The 16047-nt window shown below is 40.0% G+C and overlaps 1 protein-coding gene across 1 annotated transcript in view; it reads right to left on the bottom strand.

The window, feature by feature from the left end:
• The window catches only part of LOC149064908 (tyrosine kinase receptor Cad96Ca-like), a 33650-nt gene extending 28157 nt beyond the window's left edge, over window positions 1–5493 (bottom strand). Inside the window, exon 1 of the mRNA XM_089254897.1 lies at window positions 5142–5493. Coding sequence (XP_089111023.1) covers window positions 5142–5193 — 52 coding nt within the window. The 5' untranslated portion in view covers window positions 5194–5493. The remainder of the gene's footprint in view (window positions 1–5141) is intronic.
• Window positions 5494–16047: the final 10554 nt, after the last annotated feature.

The raw sequence follows: 16047 nt of genomic DNA on the forward strand, positions 1-16047 counted from the left end.
CAACTCGAAGCCCCATTGGCTACTCTTGTTCAGATGCCACTAAATTAGATGAGTTGGTGGTCCGCGGGCTCCGTGGGAAGTTTCAATTTAGCTTGGCAATTTTAGCTTGGAAAAAAATGCTTGGCGTCCATGAAATTTTGCTAGCGCTTAAATTTTTCTTTTTTCAATTTGTCAAGCCCTCACATGCAATACACCATATACAAAAAATAGACAGTAGGGTTGTTTCCAAGCTTTCTTTTGGGAGCCACACTGATGAATCAAAGATTGAGGGGGGGGGGGGGAGTTAATCTCACTGAGAAGTTTCAAGTTACTAGTTTTCAAAAATAATTTTAAATTAACAGAAATTGATTAAAACAATATACATGGTGTTTTTTATGTAAGTCCTAATTCGGCCTTTATCTTATCAACCATCCGTCATAGAGGTGTGGTTCTAGTTTAAGAAATGCTCAAAATGTGTTCAGAAATCAGTCTGTAACAGTTTCGAGAGTGAAAATATTTTGTGTCATAAAATATAAAAATCTAAATTCTTATGTTCTTATGCGTCCCCTTGCCCTCTAACTTCTGACTAGAAAGTGGTAGCCCTGTCTCTCCTGAGGCCAACAAAAAAGGTTCTATGTCTGTAAGTGCAATATTCGCTGAGATATTTGAATTCAGTTAAGTTTCAGAATTCAGATACTGGAAAAAGAATTGTATAAATGGGGGAAAGAAGCGTTGTCCGTTAGTTTATGCTGTTTTTTCCCCAACTTTTCTCCGATTTTTGAATTCAAATCTCAGCGAATATTACACTTGAAAAAGTGAATTTTTCGTTTTTGGACATGAAAGGCGGGGCAACAACTTCCTCTAATTATGTTTTTTAGGACAAAGTGTTCATATAAAAATTTAGATTTTTCATTTTGTGATATAGTGTATGCCTCTACGAAGAAAAGTTGATGAGGTAAAGGCTGAATCAGAACTTAATGTCATTCAGTATAAAGATATTTTCCCTTCAATAACCTCTTCGCTTCAATGTGTAACTTATTTTTAACGGTTTTAAATGGTTTTCAATGATTCTTTTTCAAGTTAAGACTTGAGATACACATGTGTGTACCAAACTCACATGATTCTAGTAAAGATACCGAAGCAAATTAATCAATCAATCAATTTAATAAAAAAAATTCTTTTTAAAGGGAATTTTGGCATACGATAAACACAAGCCAATCAAAAAATTTTTTATTACTGAGCCCCCCCCCCCCCTCACGACCCTGCGTACCCCTCTAAGAAAATTAGTAATGTCTCCTATAGATAACGTCTAGGAGGCTTTTGCTCAGCTTACTTAATTTTGCTGACAATAGGGAGGCACTGAAATTGTAAAAAAATAATCAAAATTCTGCTTAAGTAATATTTGAATGGCGCCCAATTTCGATCCTGGGGGTGCTGCGAACGTAAAAACCTTTGGAAATGCGTGAGATTTCACGTATTTCGATGAAAAAACCCAAGACGTATACTATCGAATGACTTTTATTTGATTTATTCACGGAGCATGGACAGGTGGGTCAAGAGAGAGAGAGAGAATCCGGTTGGCCGGACGTTGCTCGTTCATTTCCTGCTACTTGGCTGCGTAACTCATTCTAAATAGGGTCAACATTCTACTCGTAATAAAGGAATAGGAACGCGTTCGTATCCCTTTCTCCTACGCCATCGACACCCAACTACGCAACTGACAACTTTTAAGCTTCCATTAGCAGGTGAAAATTATTTGAAATTACATTATTTTATCCCTTTCAAAAGTGAGGCAGATCTGCAAAAATCGTCGATATTCAATTACAGCAGTGTTTCCTCAACCTGTTTTTTTTTTCGTCCATGCCCCCCTTTGGAACCATATTTCGTTCTCATGACCCTCCTTATCCAACCCCCTCCTTCATACAAGTGTGAAATTTTTTCTACTTATTGAATAAATTTTTTTCTCTTGGACACTTGGGCAAAGTCATGTTCTGGGACCCGGTACTTAGCTGGAGGCATCAATATACGCATATTTACATAATTATTCTCTAAAATGATAATACGAGAATTCGTAATGTAGCCCCCCCCCCCCACTTTCTGGACAAAGATTTCTCTGAATCATACCATGCGTTGGGATTTTACTGATTCTGATTCTATGGTTGAGTCTCATGCCCCCTTCAGGCAAAGTGAATTTTCTGAGGCCCTCTACCTATACATGCTGCTTACCAGTTCACTTGCTTACTCTCAAAAATCTCAACGATATTTCATTATCATAAGGACCCACTCTGCATTTGAAGCCCTCGGACCGTGTGTGAACGGGTGACCCCATACATTATTCGAATTTTTTTTTTTCACAGCTCTGGGTGACCAAATCTGGTGGCTCCCCCAGCACTGGATTTTAACCCCCCCCCCTAAAAATGTCCCTGGGACTCAAATGGGCAATATGGCCTCCGGTTAAAAACCACTGAATTAGAACTCATTCGTAAAGTGATTTTTAACGTAACTCTGAACTGAGCTGTCGCCAGGGGCCCCAGAGCCTTAAGCATATGTTAGGAATTCGAGATCAATGAACCACCAGTGCCAACTACCAGATGCGGGACACTTTGTAGAAATATCATGGTGGGGCCAGGGGCCTTCTCGTAAAATTTATTTTTTTTCCACGAGTTAATGTACTTTGTCGGATAAGGGGGAGTTAGAGCATTCAAAAATGTATAAATTATTACAGAATTATCGGCGTCAATGCTGAAAAAAATGTCAATATAAAATACAAACATATAAATTATATGTAAATTACCTCAAAATTATTGAAAACTTTTAAATTGACGGAAGAAATGATGCCAAACAATTACAATTTAGGACAATTTAATACAATTAATAACAATTTAGGATCTAATGAAATAAATAATCTGAGAACTAAGAAAATTTAGCATTGATGCCAAAAAACTAGAATAAATGAGAGAAATAATTCCAGAATTGGTGAAAATCCAGAATTGATGAGAAAAAGAATTAACGAAAGAAATACTTCCACAATATTGCTAAAAGACTTGAATAATTTGGGGGAGGGGGCTGTTTGATTCGGAGCTCTGGGTCACTTTGTGCCGCGGCTAGAAACAAAAATGCATTTAGTTACCCGGGGCAAACATCTACTTTTGTGACATCAAAAATATGTGCAAAAATATTAAAACAAATCCATTTAATATTATATGGCGAAGTATGGAACTAAAAATTAAAGTGTACGTAAAAATGAAAAAAAATCATGAAAATTTCGAAAACATGCATTTAAAGGTATCGAAATATGCATAAAATAAAAAATATGATATAAAAATTCTTCAATATGTTCTTAAGGGAATGTATAAGTGTTAAGAAATATACGTGACAGGAAAAAAATATGTCTATAAAATGCCGAAGTTCCCTAAAAATGAAAAATACGCACAAAAATGGCAAAATACCCATATCAAAAGCCTGACCTAAAAAAATATGAAAGAAAAAATATGCAGTAAAACTAAAACATATGCACAAAAAAAATGAAGAACACATACATTTAGAAGTGCAGAAATACGCATTCACACACACACACACACACAAGGGCGCAGCGAGGGGGGGGGGGACTTGGGGGGTATGGTCCCCCCCCCCACGAAATGTGAGAAAATGACCGAAAAAAGGGAAAAAGATGGCCAAATCCATTGTTCTGTCACTTTGGTCCCCCCCCCCAAAATGAAAGGTCCCCCCCCCCCGAACGAAATTTCTGGCTACGCCCCTGCACACACACACACACACAAATGCATAAAAATAACAATACTCAATAGTGAAATATTTTCTTGAAAAAATAGTAGAAATTAGATGAAATTCGAAGGAAGAACCGACTAAAAATAAACTCGCAATGCGATTAATAGAAAAAAATACTAAAAATATGCGCTTATCCTAAAATTTCGGGGGTTTTATGCATTTATATGCACTAACTACGAAAAGTGCTAAAATACGCAATTGCATATGCACTTATCCATTTGCAAATAATCCGGGTTCTAAATCATCACACAAAATGCTACTTTTTCTCTTTATTGTTTTCATTCAATTCAATGCATAATAGAAATTTCTAAGAAACTTGTGGGAAAAAAAAGAGAAAAAATACAGAATTGTTATTGGTGTAATACAGTGTTTCTCAAAGTGTGCGCCGTGTGTCAACCTTTGTCAGGGGCGTCAAGGTGAACTGGAGATATTCATTTTGTGTGTCTATTTATGCTTTGAAGTGGTTCTTTTACAAGTGTGAAAATATATAAACACAAAACTATTCTGAGGAAAAATCCCAAATTCCGGAATCATGAATCAGGCAAGGGAGCCGCGGTTGGCAAAAGTGTCAGAACCGCTGACGTAATTGGTATTTATTTTGAATACTTTTAGAACATCCCAAATACAGGTACTGTGAGGGTTTATAGCAGGACCGCCCTTCCCAGACGCGGGGCGCGGTGCGAAAATAATAGCGGGGCCAGAGGCATCTTAATGATTTCGGTGCCCCTTATTGACGATTTTATACAATCTGTGGGAGAGGAGAATCGAAAATTAGAGAAAGATATAATTCCAGCCAGGGACGTAACTAGGATCTTTGCCACCCCCACAGCTTTAAAATTCGATAATTTTGTAATGGTGTTCTTTGTTCCCACCTAAAACTGCCTCCCCCCCCCCTAAATTTTACGCCCGGGGCAGTTGCCCCCCCCCCCCTAGTGACGGCCCTGATCCCAGCACCCATGAAAATTCAGAATAAATGAAATAAATAATTTAAATAATTCAAAATTATCCAGAACTGCTAAAATTCACAATTCTAGAATTGATTGAAATTCAGCATTCCAAAAATGACGAAAAAATTCCAGAATAGGTGGAAATTCAAAATTTACGAAAGAAATAATTCTCTAGATGAGACAATCCACACAATTCATGAAAAAATTCAGAATTTAATGAAAGTAATTCTAACACGTTCGAAAGAAATCGTTACCGTAGATACGGGGCGCCTCCGAAACGCGGGGCCTGGTGCTGCCGCGCACCCCTTGAGGGCGGCTCTGGTTTATAGACGAACACGCAGGCATTTATGCTAATTATTCTACCTTAGATATACGTATTAATAATGAAACATATTAAACAAGACACAAATTAAAAGAAGAGGAACTAACCTTGCAAACACAGCGAGGTCAACACCGATGCGTGGAGAAGCAAGCTCACCATAGCGTTGTACAGTGAGTGTGTGCTACGTATATGATGTCCTTACCCGAAAAACAACAGCAAAGAAAAAGGCACTAACAAAACCCTTGGTCAAGGGTTTGTTGACACTCCCTCCCAGCTACGTCTCTAAAGTTCTCGAACAAAAAACCGATAAATCCATTTTTTCTCAGGCACAACATGCCCCCCATTAATTTTTCGAACGCATATTCCAACGTTTTTAAAAATATAAACAAAACTTATTTGAACGTTTTCACTCCACAGAAAAACATCGTAACCAGCAGCAGCCTCGTCCCGCTGCTTGACACGGACCTACCTGTTGCAGGGTTGCTGCAAGAAAGGAATCGTCCAGGTAAGTTTTATCACCGCCAAAGTTCAAATGCAAACAACGCCAAATGCGTTGAGCGAGAAAAAAAAAAGAAGAAAAATCTCACATAAAACATACACTGAAATCCATGCCCCCCCCCCACAAGGGGTGGGCTGGCAAGACTCTAGCCCTGGGGCCCGGGATGATTTTCATTATTTTTTTGTTTTTCACGCTATAAATCCACCATAAAGGGCCCCCGTGAAAGTCTGGTCGGGGGGCCCGCAAAAGATCCCAGCCTAGGGCCCTAATCCAGGATGTGGGGGGGGGGCATGCTGAAATCCAAAGCTGTATTAAACCAGCTTATAATACAGCTTTGCTGACATCTCACTACAACGATACATGTTTGGAAATGTCTATACTCTAATGCAGGGGTAGCCAAAGCTGGCCCGCGCGGCCAAAACTATTGTATTTGTTATATTAGTTTTGATTGACGAAATTGTGGTTAAAAGAATACATAAATTCTAATTTGACCAAAAAAAAAAGGGGGTATTTTTCAACACATAAACGCAAAACCCCTTTAAACTCACGGGTCACGTGATTGATTTCAAAAACCTACTGTGGGAGTCATGGGAGTAGTAACAGTAGCGGATTTTATACGTAATCATTCCGGCGGCTTATATGCCGGAGTTCTCCCCCCCCCTCCCCCTTGATCATGCGGCTCTCATGGTGGAGTTTTTTTCCCCCGGTGTGGCTCGTGCCACTGCGTCTGGCCATTATGCTGGCCCTCGAACAGAGAGACGTTGACCACCCCTGCTCTAACGCAAGGTTGCTCGACTTTTAGGAGGGAGTGCGAGCCACTTCGTTGGTTTGAAAGTGTGTCGCAGGAAACTTAATTAAGTGATCTGGAACAGCGCCGCCGGTAGCTTAAGTGACCTGTAAATTTGCCGCGGGTCACTCACGTGATATGTGAATATGACGCGGATCACTAAAAGAATCTGGGAATGTGACGAGGGCCACATAAGTCACGTGAAAATGCGCTGCACCGTGGGCCACTTGAGTGATTTGGAACAGCACCACAGGTCACTCGAGGGATCTGAAAATACGCCGTGGAGAAAGTGATCTGGGAATGTGCTGTGGCAACTTAAGTCATGTGGAAATACACTGTGGGCCACTTGAGTGATATGGAACTGTGTCTTGGGTCACTAAAGTGATCTTTAAATGTGCCGCGAGTCACTTAAATGATCTAGAACTATGTAGTAGGCCACTAAATTGTTCTGGGAATGTGTCGCGAGCCACTCGAGTGATATGGAACTGCGCCGCAAGTCACTGAAGTGATCTGGAAATGTACCGCTGGTCCCTTTAGTCATCTGGAAACATGCCACGGGCCACTTAAGCGATCTGGTGATGTGCCGCTTAGTCCATTTTTGCAAAATTAGGGTTGAGGCCGTGCGCCACATCACATGACTCTGGGAGGCCACGGGTTGAGCACGTGCACTCTAATGTTAAAATGTCCAAATTTTAAAAATTTGGAAAAACAACTAGATACTTGGTCAGCCGGGGCAAATATGCATTTTGGCAACTCCGTGATGTGGAACGAGGGGCTGAAGAAAGGCAATTCGGTGCCTTTACTGGTCTTTACTGGTCCGGTTTCTATAGAGAACGACACCCCCTTCCAGATGAATCCATGATCATGCCGCCCCCCCCCCAAGATTGTCGTATCGAGTCCAGCATATTGAAGTATGTCTGCTCAGTGATTTAAAGAAAAACCCAAATTTTTCCCGATTTTTATTCAATTTATTATTATTTTCCTGTGAATGTTGCACGGATATAAGGTCATAGGCATTAACTCTCTAAGCGGTTTTCAAAATTTTCCTGATCCGCATTACAATTCGCACAAAGTAATAATATTAATAAAAATTAACGTTTTCTGTTATTTCTATTTATTTACCCTGTACGCCAGGGATCTTCAACCTCTCAGACACCGCGAACCAAACTGAAACTTCCCACGAAGAGCCCGCGGGTCGCTAACTCATGTAATTTAGTGTCATCTTAATAGAAGGGCTTAATGGGGCCCGGGGTTAAATGAGGATAAAAATAACTTTTATATATTCTGAAATTGTTTCTTTTATTAATTATCAGTTTCGATTAATTCTGAAATTATTTTTTCACTAATTTCTGAAAAAGTTTTTCATTAACTACTCATTAAATTGGTTAGTTCTGAGCTTAACTTTTCAATCTGAAATAATTTTAAATGATTCTATAATTATTTATTTCAGTAATTCTAAAAAAAATTTCTTCGATGTATCTTGAAGTCATTTCTTTCAATAATTATGCAATTATTTTTTTATTGATTGCGAAATAATAAAAGAATATATGAAAATTATGACTACTACCAAAAACTACGAAAATATGTCTCATTAATTTATTAGTTTTTCTTTTTCACCAATTCTGAAATTATTTGTCTCAAAAATTATTTCTTTCAGTAATTCTGAATTTTCATTGATTTGCTCTAGAATTATTATTTTTTTAATTAAATTCTGAATTTTCATAAATGTGTGTGTGTGTGTATTCCGGAATTATTTCTTCCATTTATCTAGAATTATTCTGCCGCTGTGGTGGTCGGGTGGTTATAGTAACGGACTTGCGAGGATCCGGGTTCGAACCCCACAGTGGTGGTCGGCTGAAGTTGGTTTTCTGTGGTTCCCAACTTCAAGGTGCAAATGCGAGCCGCCGATCTCCCCGTTAAAAACGCCACAGAGAGCAACAGTCCTACAACGATAAATCATTCAATCATAACACTTCACTCATAGTTAGAAGAACTGGGGGCAGATGACAGCACTACACATAACAAGCATTACACAGAAACAAACTTTACGTCAGGTTGCACTACACGTACACGCGCATTCCCGCATGCACCGATTCGTTGGGGGTTCCGCGGGGGGGGGGGGTGCATGTGTGGTGTAGCAATAGTAGGTAGGGCCTCCAAAAAATGGCTCGCGGATCCATGATGTTCTTAAGTCAGCCACCTCGTTGGGCAATTTGCCTGTTGTGACGTTTTATTTGTCGAATTATTTCTTCCATTTATTCTAGAATTATTTCCTTCGTTAATATTATTTCTGTAATTCTAGAATTATTTCCTTCGTTAATATTATTTCTGTAATTCTAGAATTATTTCTTTCATTAATTCCTAAATTATTTCTTAAATTAATTCCTAAATTATTTCTTAAATTAATTCCGAAATTATTTCTTAAATTGATTCCGAAATTATATTTCCTAAATTAATTCCGAAATTGTTTATTTCATTAATTCCGAAATTGTTTATTTCATTAATTCCGAAATTGTTTATTTCATTAATTCCGAAATTGTTTATTTCATTAATTCTAAAATCAATCGTTTTTCAATGTTTTCAATCATTTTCTGAAATGATCGGCGAGCCACAACAAAGCTCTGAAGGCCAAAAGTGTCCCGAAGGCCATGTGTTGAAGCCAGCCCCCCCCCCCAGTTATCAGACTTTGAAAAAAAAACTGACTCCGCCCACTGGTAATTGATTGACAGGACGGGGGGGGGGGGGGAAGAGAACTTTCAATGCCATGTGGGCTCGTGGTTGCCGTTTTGAGAGAGTTTTAAGGACCCGAGATATCTCGGCTACCTTCCCTAAAAGTTTGTGCGGAATGTGGACGAGGTGCATGTGTGATTTCGTACTCGTCATACATATTGAACATTGAAAGACCGAACACACCCCGCTTCATGCTAAAAATAAATTGCTAAAACTGGAAAAAAAATTTATTACGGAGAAATCCCTGGCGCTTCTCTTGTTCGAGGGCCCCCACCCCGGGTTTGGGGGGGGGGGGATTATGAGTTAAAACCGTTTCTGTTACATACAAACCCAAACCAAAACTCAATTCACTTAAAGGATGCGCGTAGACAGATATGACATGAACACTGACTTAGCAGATTGGCCCCCCCCCTTCCCCCGCGGCGAAATAATTGTTTTTTTACGTTGAAAAATCTTCTTGGGAAGGAAAGAAAATCATGAACCCCTACTTGAGAAAATCATGCGCATGCTACAGGAAGAGACATGAATTTATGGTTTTCCGCCTGTTATATGACCTTTCTCCCATTCTAGTCTAATTTTCTTGACTACTCTTTCCTCGAACTCACCACCCTTTGCTATGACCCACTTGTCCTTCCTCCCTCCCTTTTGCAAGTACACCTATGTCTCTAAGTCACTCTTTTGGTCACTCCCATGCTCACACACTGTATAAATCACTCTTTCAGTCATTCACATGCTTGCACACTGTTTTAATCACTCGCATTCTTGCACACTATTTTGGTCGCTCAATGGCATGGTTCCTTGCTTTATATGTCACTCTTTTTTGATCATTAACACGTTCACGCATGCTCTAGGTCACTCATTTTATCATTTACACGTTCACACATGCTCTAGGTCACTCTTTTGATCATTTACACCTTCGCATATGCTCTAGGTCATTCTTTTGATCATTTATGCGTTCGCACATGCTCTAGGTCACTCTTTTGGTCATTTACACGTTTACACATGCTCCGTGTGCACTTCCCAGGGGTTCCGCGGCTACTCGAGAATACTAAAATAAATCAATAAATTTGATAAACAAAGAAAAAAAAAAGACCTAAGGGTAACTAGACCGCCCTACAAATAATATACTAAAAAGGGCTCCGCGAGACAGAAAAGGTTGAGAACCGCTGCTCTAGAGTACTCTTTTGTTCATTCATATGCTTGTTCACACTCCAAGCCACTCTTGTGCCCACCCACGTACTTCCGATTTCTCTAGGTCACTCTTTTGGTCACTCACTGGCCTAGTCCCTTCCTGGCACGGCAGCAGTGCCGTCTAAAGAGCATCACTGGGAAAAAATGGCATTTTTGGAACCATACCTGGCTAGAAATTCTTGTCCTGTACCCATTTACACACTTGCTCTCGAAAATTTTGTCGAATCTCAGTTTTACGACCCCCCTTCCATCATCATCATGAGGCCCCCGGGCCGTGCCCGGGTAGACCCATGGTTTATGGCCCATTCAGGCCCACGGCACTGCTAGGCAAAGGCGGATTTATTTAGGGCTATACAAAAAAAGAAAAATTTCCGCCCTTCTCCCATTCTACTAATTTTCTCGGCCACTCATTCCTCAAACTTGCCGCCCTGGGCCTCCTATAGATAAAATCTTATCTACAGGGGGATAAATCTATTACATAGATCTTATCTATAGGGGGTGTTGCTATATAGCCCGCTAAGCGACCCCCCCCCCCCCGTAAATGCGCCACTGTACGAGACCTGAACCGCATTTCTATGAAAAACTTTTTAGATTTGATTTCGACTCAATTTCTGAGTGCTTAAAAAAAATGCATAAGTCTTATTCTCTCATTGGCCTCTCGAGGATCGAAAAACAAACTGCGTTAAAACGCCAAAAGTATAGATGCGGACTGGGAAAAAAAGTCGCCAACCATGACGTTGAATACAGGTTTTCTTTTCGCTTAACATAGTTCTTTTGGAGAAGAGAGAGAGATTGCCTTCACCATTTGCTGCATCGCGGGCATCCGACCATAGCAATAATGAGGCGACCTGAATCTTGGCTTTGCGAAGAAGAGACTCCCTCCGTTTTCTTGTTTAATCTTCTTCTCTTTCTTTTTTCACATTACATGTACGTACTGCGTATCTGGAAGTGGGTGGGGCTGCACATGACCACCCTAAACCCCTCACCAAACAACCTTCCGCCTTAGCAAATGCTACCTGCCAAAATTCTTTTCTTTCTTCTATATCCCCCCCAACTTACTTTCAGAATTCATTATATGTGTGTACGTATATGAACCCAGCCGATCCTTGCGTTTGATTCTGCTAATGGTACGGATTGGGCGTACGTGCATACATACCATGCGAAAGAAGATCCGGAACTCATAAAATGTTCATAGGCGTATTTACAGGAGGCGGGGGGGGGGGCTTAACGGGCCCTTAACGACGAGTATGAAGGGGACGAAAAATTTAAGGAATGATTGGTTAGAAAAATCAGTAGAATCGAAGAAGGGCAGCAAAATTTGTATATATCACAGGCAGTATGAATCGCTTTAGCCTAAATCACGGTTTTCGAACTTGTGTTCCGCGGAACTTTGGGGTTCCGTGAGAACAAATGCCATGGAAAAACTCTCATTGGAGGGTCCTAAAATTATTGTCCATTGGCCATTGTTAATTGCTCGAATTTCTGCGTAGAGAAATTGAACATTTACCCAAACGGCACCTGCTATTTATCATAGCACTTGATCCAATTATCACTCAAAAGTATTTATTAACATCATACATACCATATTGATTTCTTTCATAGACTACATAAAAACTGATCACTAATTTCAATCGAAGTATTAACAGTTGTGTTTTTTTCCGATAGGTGACAGCACTAGTTCTAGTTGAATGATGTTAATGTGATGTTAATGATGTTAAAGGTAATGTGCCTCATGTGGAAAAAAAAAGTTAAAAGCATGGGCGGAGATACGGGGAAGGTGGAGGGGGGGGGGGGGCATTGTCCCCAGCGTCAAAGTGGAGTCGACTGATCAAATGTATATATGAAATGACATCATCATCATAGTGCTCCCCTTCCCCCAGCAGGACCGTCCCGTCCCCCATACTTCCAAATCTATCTCCGCCTATGGTTACAAGACACTTTTCATGTTAGGAATACATTCATTACTTTCCCCGCGAGCATCTCCGAGCCCATCCTGAAGCCAGGACGCCCCCACCCCCGACTGAGATATTTAGTAGAGCGTCCTCAAAACAGTAGAACCTCTCGATAACGAAAACCCACGGGACCAAACATTTTGTCCGCTAATGGGGAGGTGCGATATTCAGTAGAACCTCGTATATACGCCTTTCACATTTATGCGACGTTTGGCTTTGGTCGCGAATGATTCCTACACATTTTAATGTTAAAATATATATGCTACTGTGCAAAAGTGATACGCTTGGTTATGCATAATCATCAATCAACTCAATAAAGAAAATTTGATTAACTTTTTCGACATTTATATCACTTTTATCGGCAATTATGCATTATTCCCAAATAAAGTAGGAATATGGAAAAATTTACAACCTTTCTTCTATTCATTAAACCAATTAGTTATTTTTACCCGTACATGATAAGTGCACTGCACATATTTTGCAATACAAATTAAATCAAAATAAGTGTGAAGAAGATAAAAACATTCATAACAACACTATCAGTCTCGTAATGTTGAGTTTCTTCCCTCGTATCAACAAACAAAACCACCATTACCATTGGAATTCACCATCCTGGACCATAGTTATGTTCAATAAATTACTTAATTTATTGATGATTTATCATATTTACCAACACGAGCTTGGAGGGGGAATAAACGTAATCTTAGCGTTGAATATGGTAAGTTCTCGGTTTACGACCAAAAAAAAAATTAAAAGATTAGAGCTTGTAAAAAATTAGTTTCCTGATTTTATGATCCGCTAACGGTTAGTGAAATACATTAAAGCCCTATTCCACGACCGGGAATCAGGAAAGTGTCCGAGGAATGTCCACTAGGGGAGGGTCTAGTGTAGATATTGTAGAAGGCCCGCAAAACCATTTTTTGACCATTTCTGACCGTAAAGTGTCCAAGTCCGGCCTTAACTGTACATCAGGGGGTCTTCTACGCATGGTCAGTGGAGCTTTTTGCCGTGGATAACCAACTATTTTCAGAGATTGGCTGGAAACATTGTGTAGGAGAATGTTTATATATATATGAGGATACATAGGCGTGCGCATATTTTTTCCCGAGGGGGGTTTCAGTTTTTTTTCCTTCTGAGGGGGGGTCTTTTACGTCTTTTCCTGCAAAGTAACACTATGACCTTGGCTCGGGGGGGGGGTGTTATAACCGCAACCCCCCCCCCTTTACGTACGCCAATGTGAGGATATCTCATATGTTTTAACATATAAAATTAAAAACTTTCAGAAAAACTTAGATCGCGAGACTTCGATCGCAACTAGGGCCACAACTAGGAGGAAGATGGCGGGGCCCGGTGTCTCGGCTGCCGAGCCAGAGGAGAGGGGGGAGCACAAATTTCACCTTCAATCTCTCCTTCAAATTTATGGGGGGGGGGGGGGAAATGCGTGCTTGCCAAGCCTGACCAAGCATCTAGCTGCGGCCCTGATCGAAACGTTCGATAATGAATCGGCACAGGGCTGACTTAAAACCATCATATGAGCCTTCGAGCCAAATGATTTTTCTCAGGACATACCAGGCAAATTTACTTTGTTTACTCTCGAAAATTTCAACAAAATCTAATTTTTGTGAGGCTCCCTCTTCTTTTGGAGGCTCCCGGGCTACCCGAGTGGGCTCGTGCGTTAAGACGGCACTATGAGTCGAAATTGTAGGAGAATTCCATGTACCAAGTTTTGGATCGAGATGTTCGTGTGATGGTTTGCTTTTGTGAACGAATAAAGTGTAGTTCTTTTGGAAGTCGCGTAATTGAGTGATTTTGTCCCGGAATTGTCATAAGGGGAATCGGTACTCGTTGAAAGCAGATAAATTGAAAAAAATATATTTGATTAAGTCCTCGGGGCCGCAGAGAGTAATACTTGGCTATCTAGAATCGCGATATGCTTTCCAGATTTGCCATTAACGCTGTGCGTGTGGTACATTACCAGGGCCATCGTTATGAGTTGGTGGACCTCGAGACGCAAACACTTTTTGGGTCCCCAATACCTGGACGGAGATGTCGGCAGCTAAACAGGTATACCTAATTACAGAATATAGAGAAATACTAAAGAACAACGAAATGAGGGGAGGGAATCAAAATTAATGAAAGACATAATTTCAGAACTACACTGAAGGAAATAATTTTTGAAGTAAATAATTAAAGAATTTGTAAAATAAAATATTTTCAAAGAATTAGAAAAAAGAACAACTTGTTTAATATCAATGAAATAATTTCGATATTAGGGATAGAAATTATTTCATATACTTCGGCAATCAAGATATTTAGAGTTTTTCTCAAGAGGGAAATAATTCCGGAAACCTAAAAATGACAAAAGGGGGACATTTCAAAAGTGTATGAGGGCTTTCAAAATGACAACAAAAATGAGGACGTCTGGTAAGATGAACACTAAACAAGCGCAGCTCAACAACATAAATACGTTAGGGGTCACACATACACTCAGAACACACATTCCGGCATGTGCCGATTCGTTAGAAATTCCGTGAAGAAACGTGTACGAGGTGCATGTACTGTTAAGTAATAAGTAATATTAACACTATGCATAGGGTTACCAGATTCGAGTACTGAGAAAGGAAGACGCCTGCGTACATACCCGTGGTAACGTCACTTTAAATTTTCACAACAGATAGAGCCACTATAGACTATACTGACAAAAAAAACCGGCCACCACAATAATTTTCCCCAACCCAAACACAGAACCACTCAAAAAGAGACAAATAACGACCCGTCTCCCTTCACTTATAATGAATTGTTCTCGCCATCTAGTCAGCTTTATTGCTTTGCCTGGAGCAAGAGGTTTTCCTTGGCAAAGAATCTTGTCTTTTGTTGCATTTATTGGCATTTCTGAAAGATTCCATAGCGTTATTAAGCTAACTTATAAGGGTAGAGAGAGCTCTACCCTCAGAAATTTCCTTTTTTTCTTAAGGAGCGTTGGTTTTTTTTTTTTTTTTTTGCCAGAGGTGATTTGCCATAGGAATCAGCATTGAGTGTTGTTTGCATTCTATTTTCTTTCTTTCTGAATAGTTCCACCATCTCCCTTCCCCACTTATTCAGCATACGTCACTTGCTGTTGGTTAGCAAACAATGATTCTGGGAAATTTGGTTGGGCCAGCAATTACACTACAAAAGTTTTAGAAAAGTTCTTTTATAAAACTTGAAAATACAACCAATAAGTGTATCAGTTACATTCGAGCAATCAATAGGAATTCATCGCGGGGACCCGGGTTCGAGCCCCACCGTCACCACAGTGGTGGTCGGCTGAAGTTGGTTTTCTGTGGTTCCCAACTTCAAGGCGCAAATGCAAGCCGATCTCCCCGTTAAAAAGTCTCGCCACAGAGAGCCACAGTCCTACAAACAGTACAAATATACAGTCATTAACTTCGCTCACTTCACTTCTGAGATATAGATGGCAGCACTAAAAAAATCATACACAACACATACGCACTCAGACTGTTAGGTACACATACTTCCGGCACAACTCACTAGGTAGTAAATTGCCCATGACGATAGACCTGAGTTGTGCTCGGCAAAAAAAAAAAAAAAAATGAGGAAATCACAAAGGAGGACGAATGGTAACTCGAACTTGCATTAGCTATGATGAAATAATTTTCGTTGTAGTGCCATCTGTCGGAAATCAAAGCAATCGAATTTGGGCAATGTACGTTATTTTCACATGATAGTTAGTGCTGCCATCTAAATTTTTAGTTCGAAACTCTCGCAGTCATTTGCGTCCCGTATTTTGATATTTGAAATCCATCATTCCTAGATAGAGGTGATGTCTTATTAAATAAATATATTTTTCGTTA

The sequence above is a fragment of the Pholcus phalangioides genome, unplaced genomic scaffold (genome assembly GCF_987345545.1).
Source record: "Pholcus phalangioides strain wild (caught in Gottingen) unplaced genomic scaffold, Ppha-v1.0 ptg000042l_1, whole genome shotgun sequence".
Lineage (NCBI taxonomy): Eukaryota > Metazoa > Arthropoda > Arachnida > Araneae > Pholcidae > Pholcus > Pholcus phalangioides.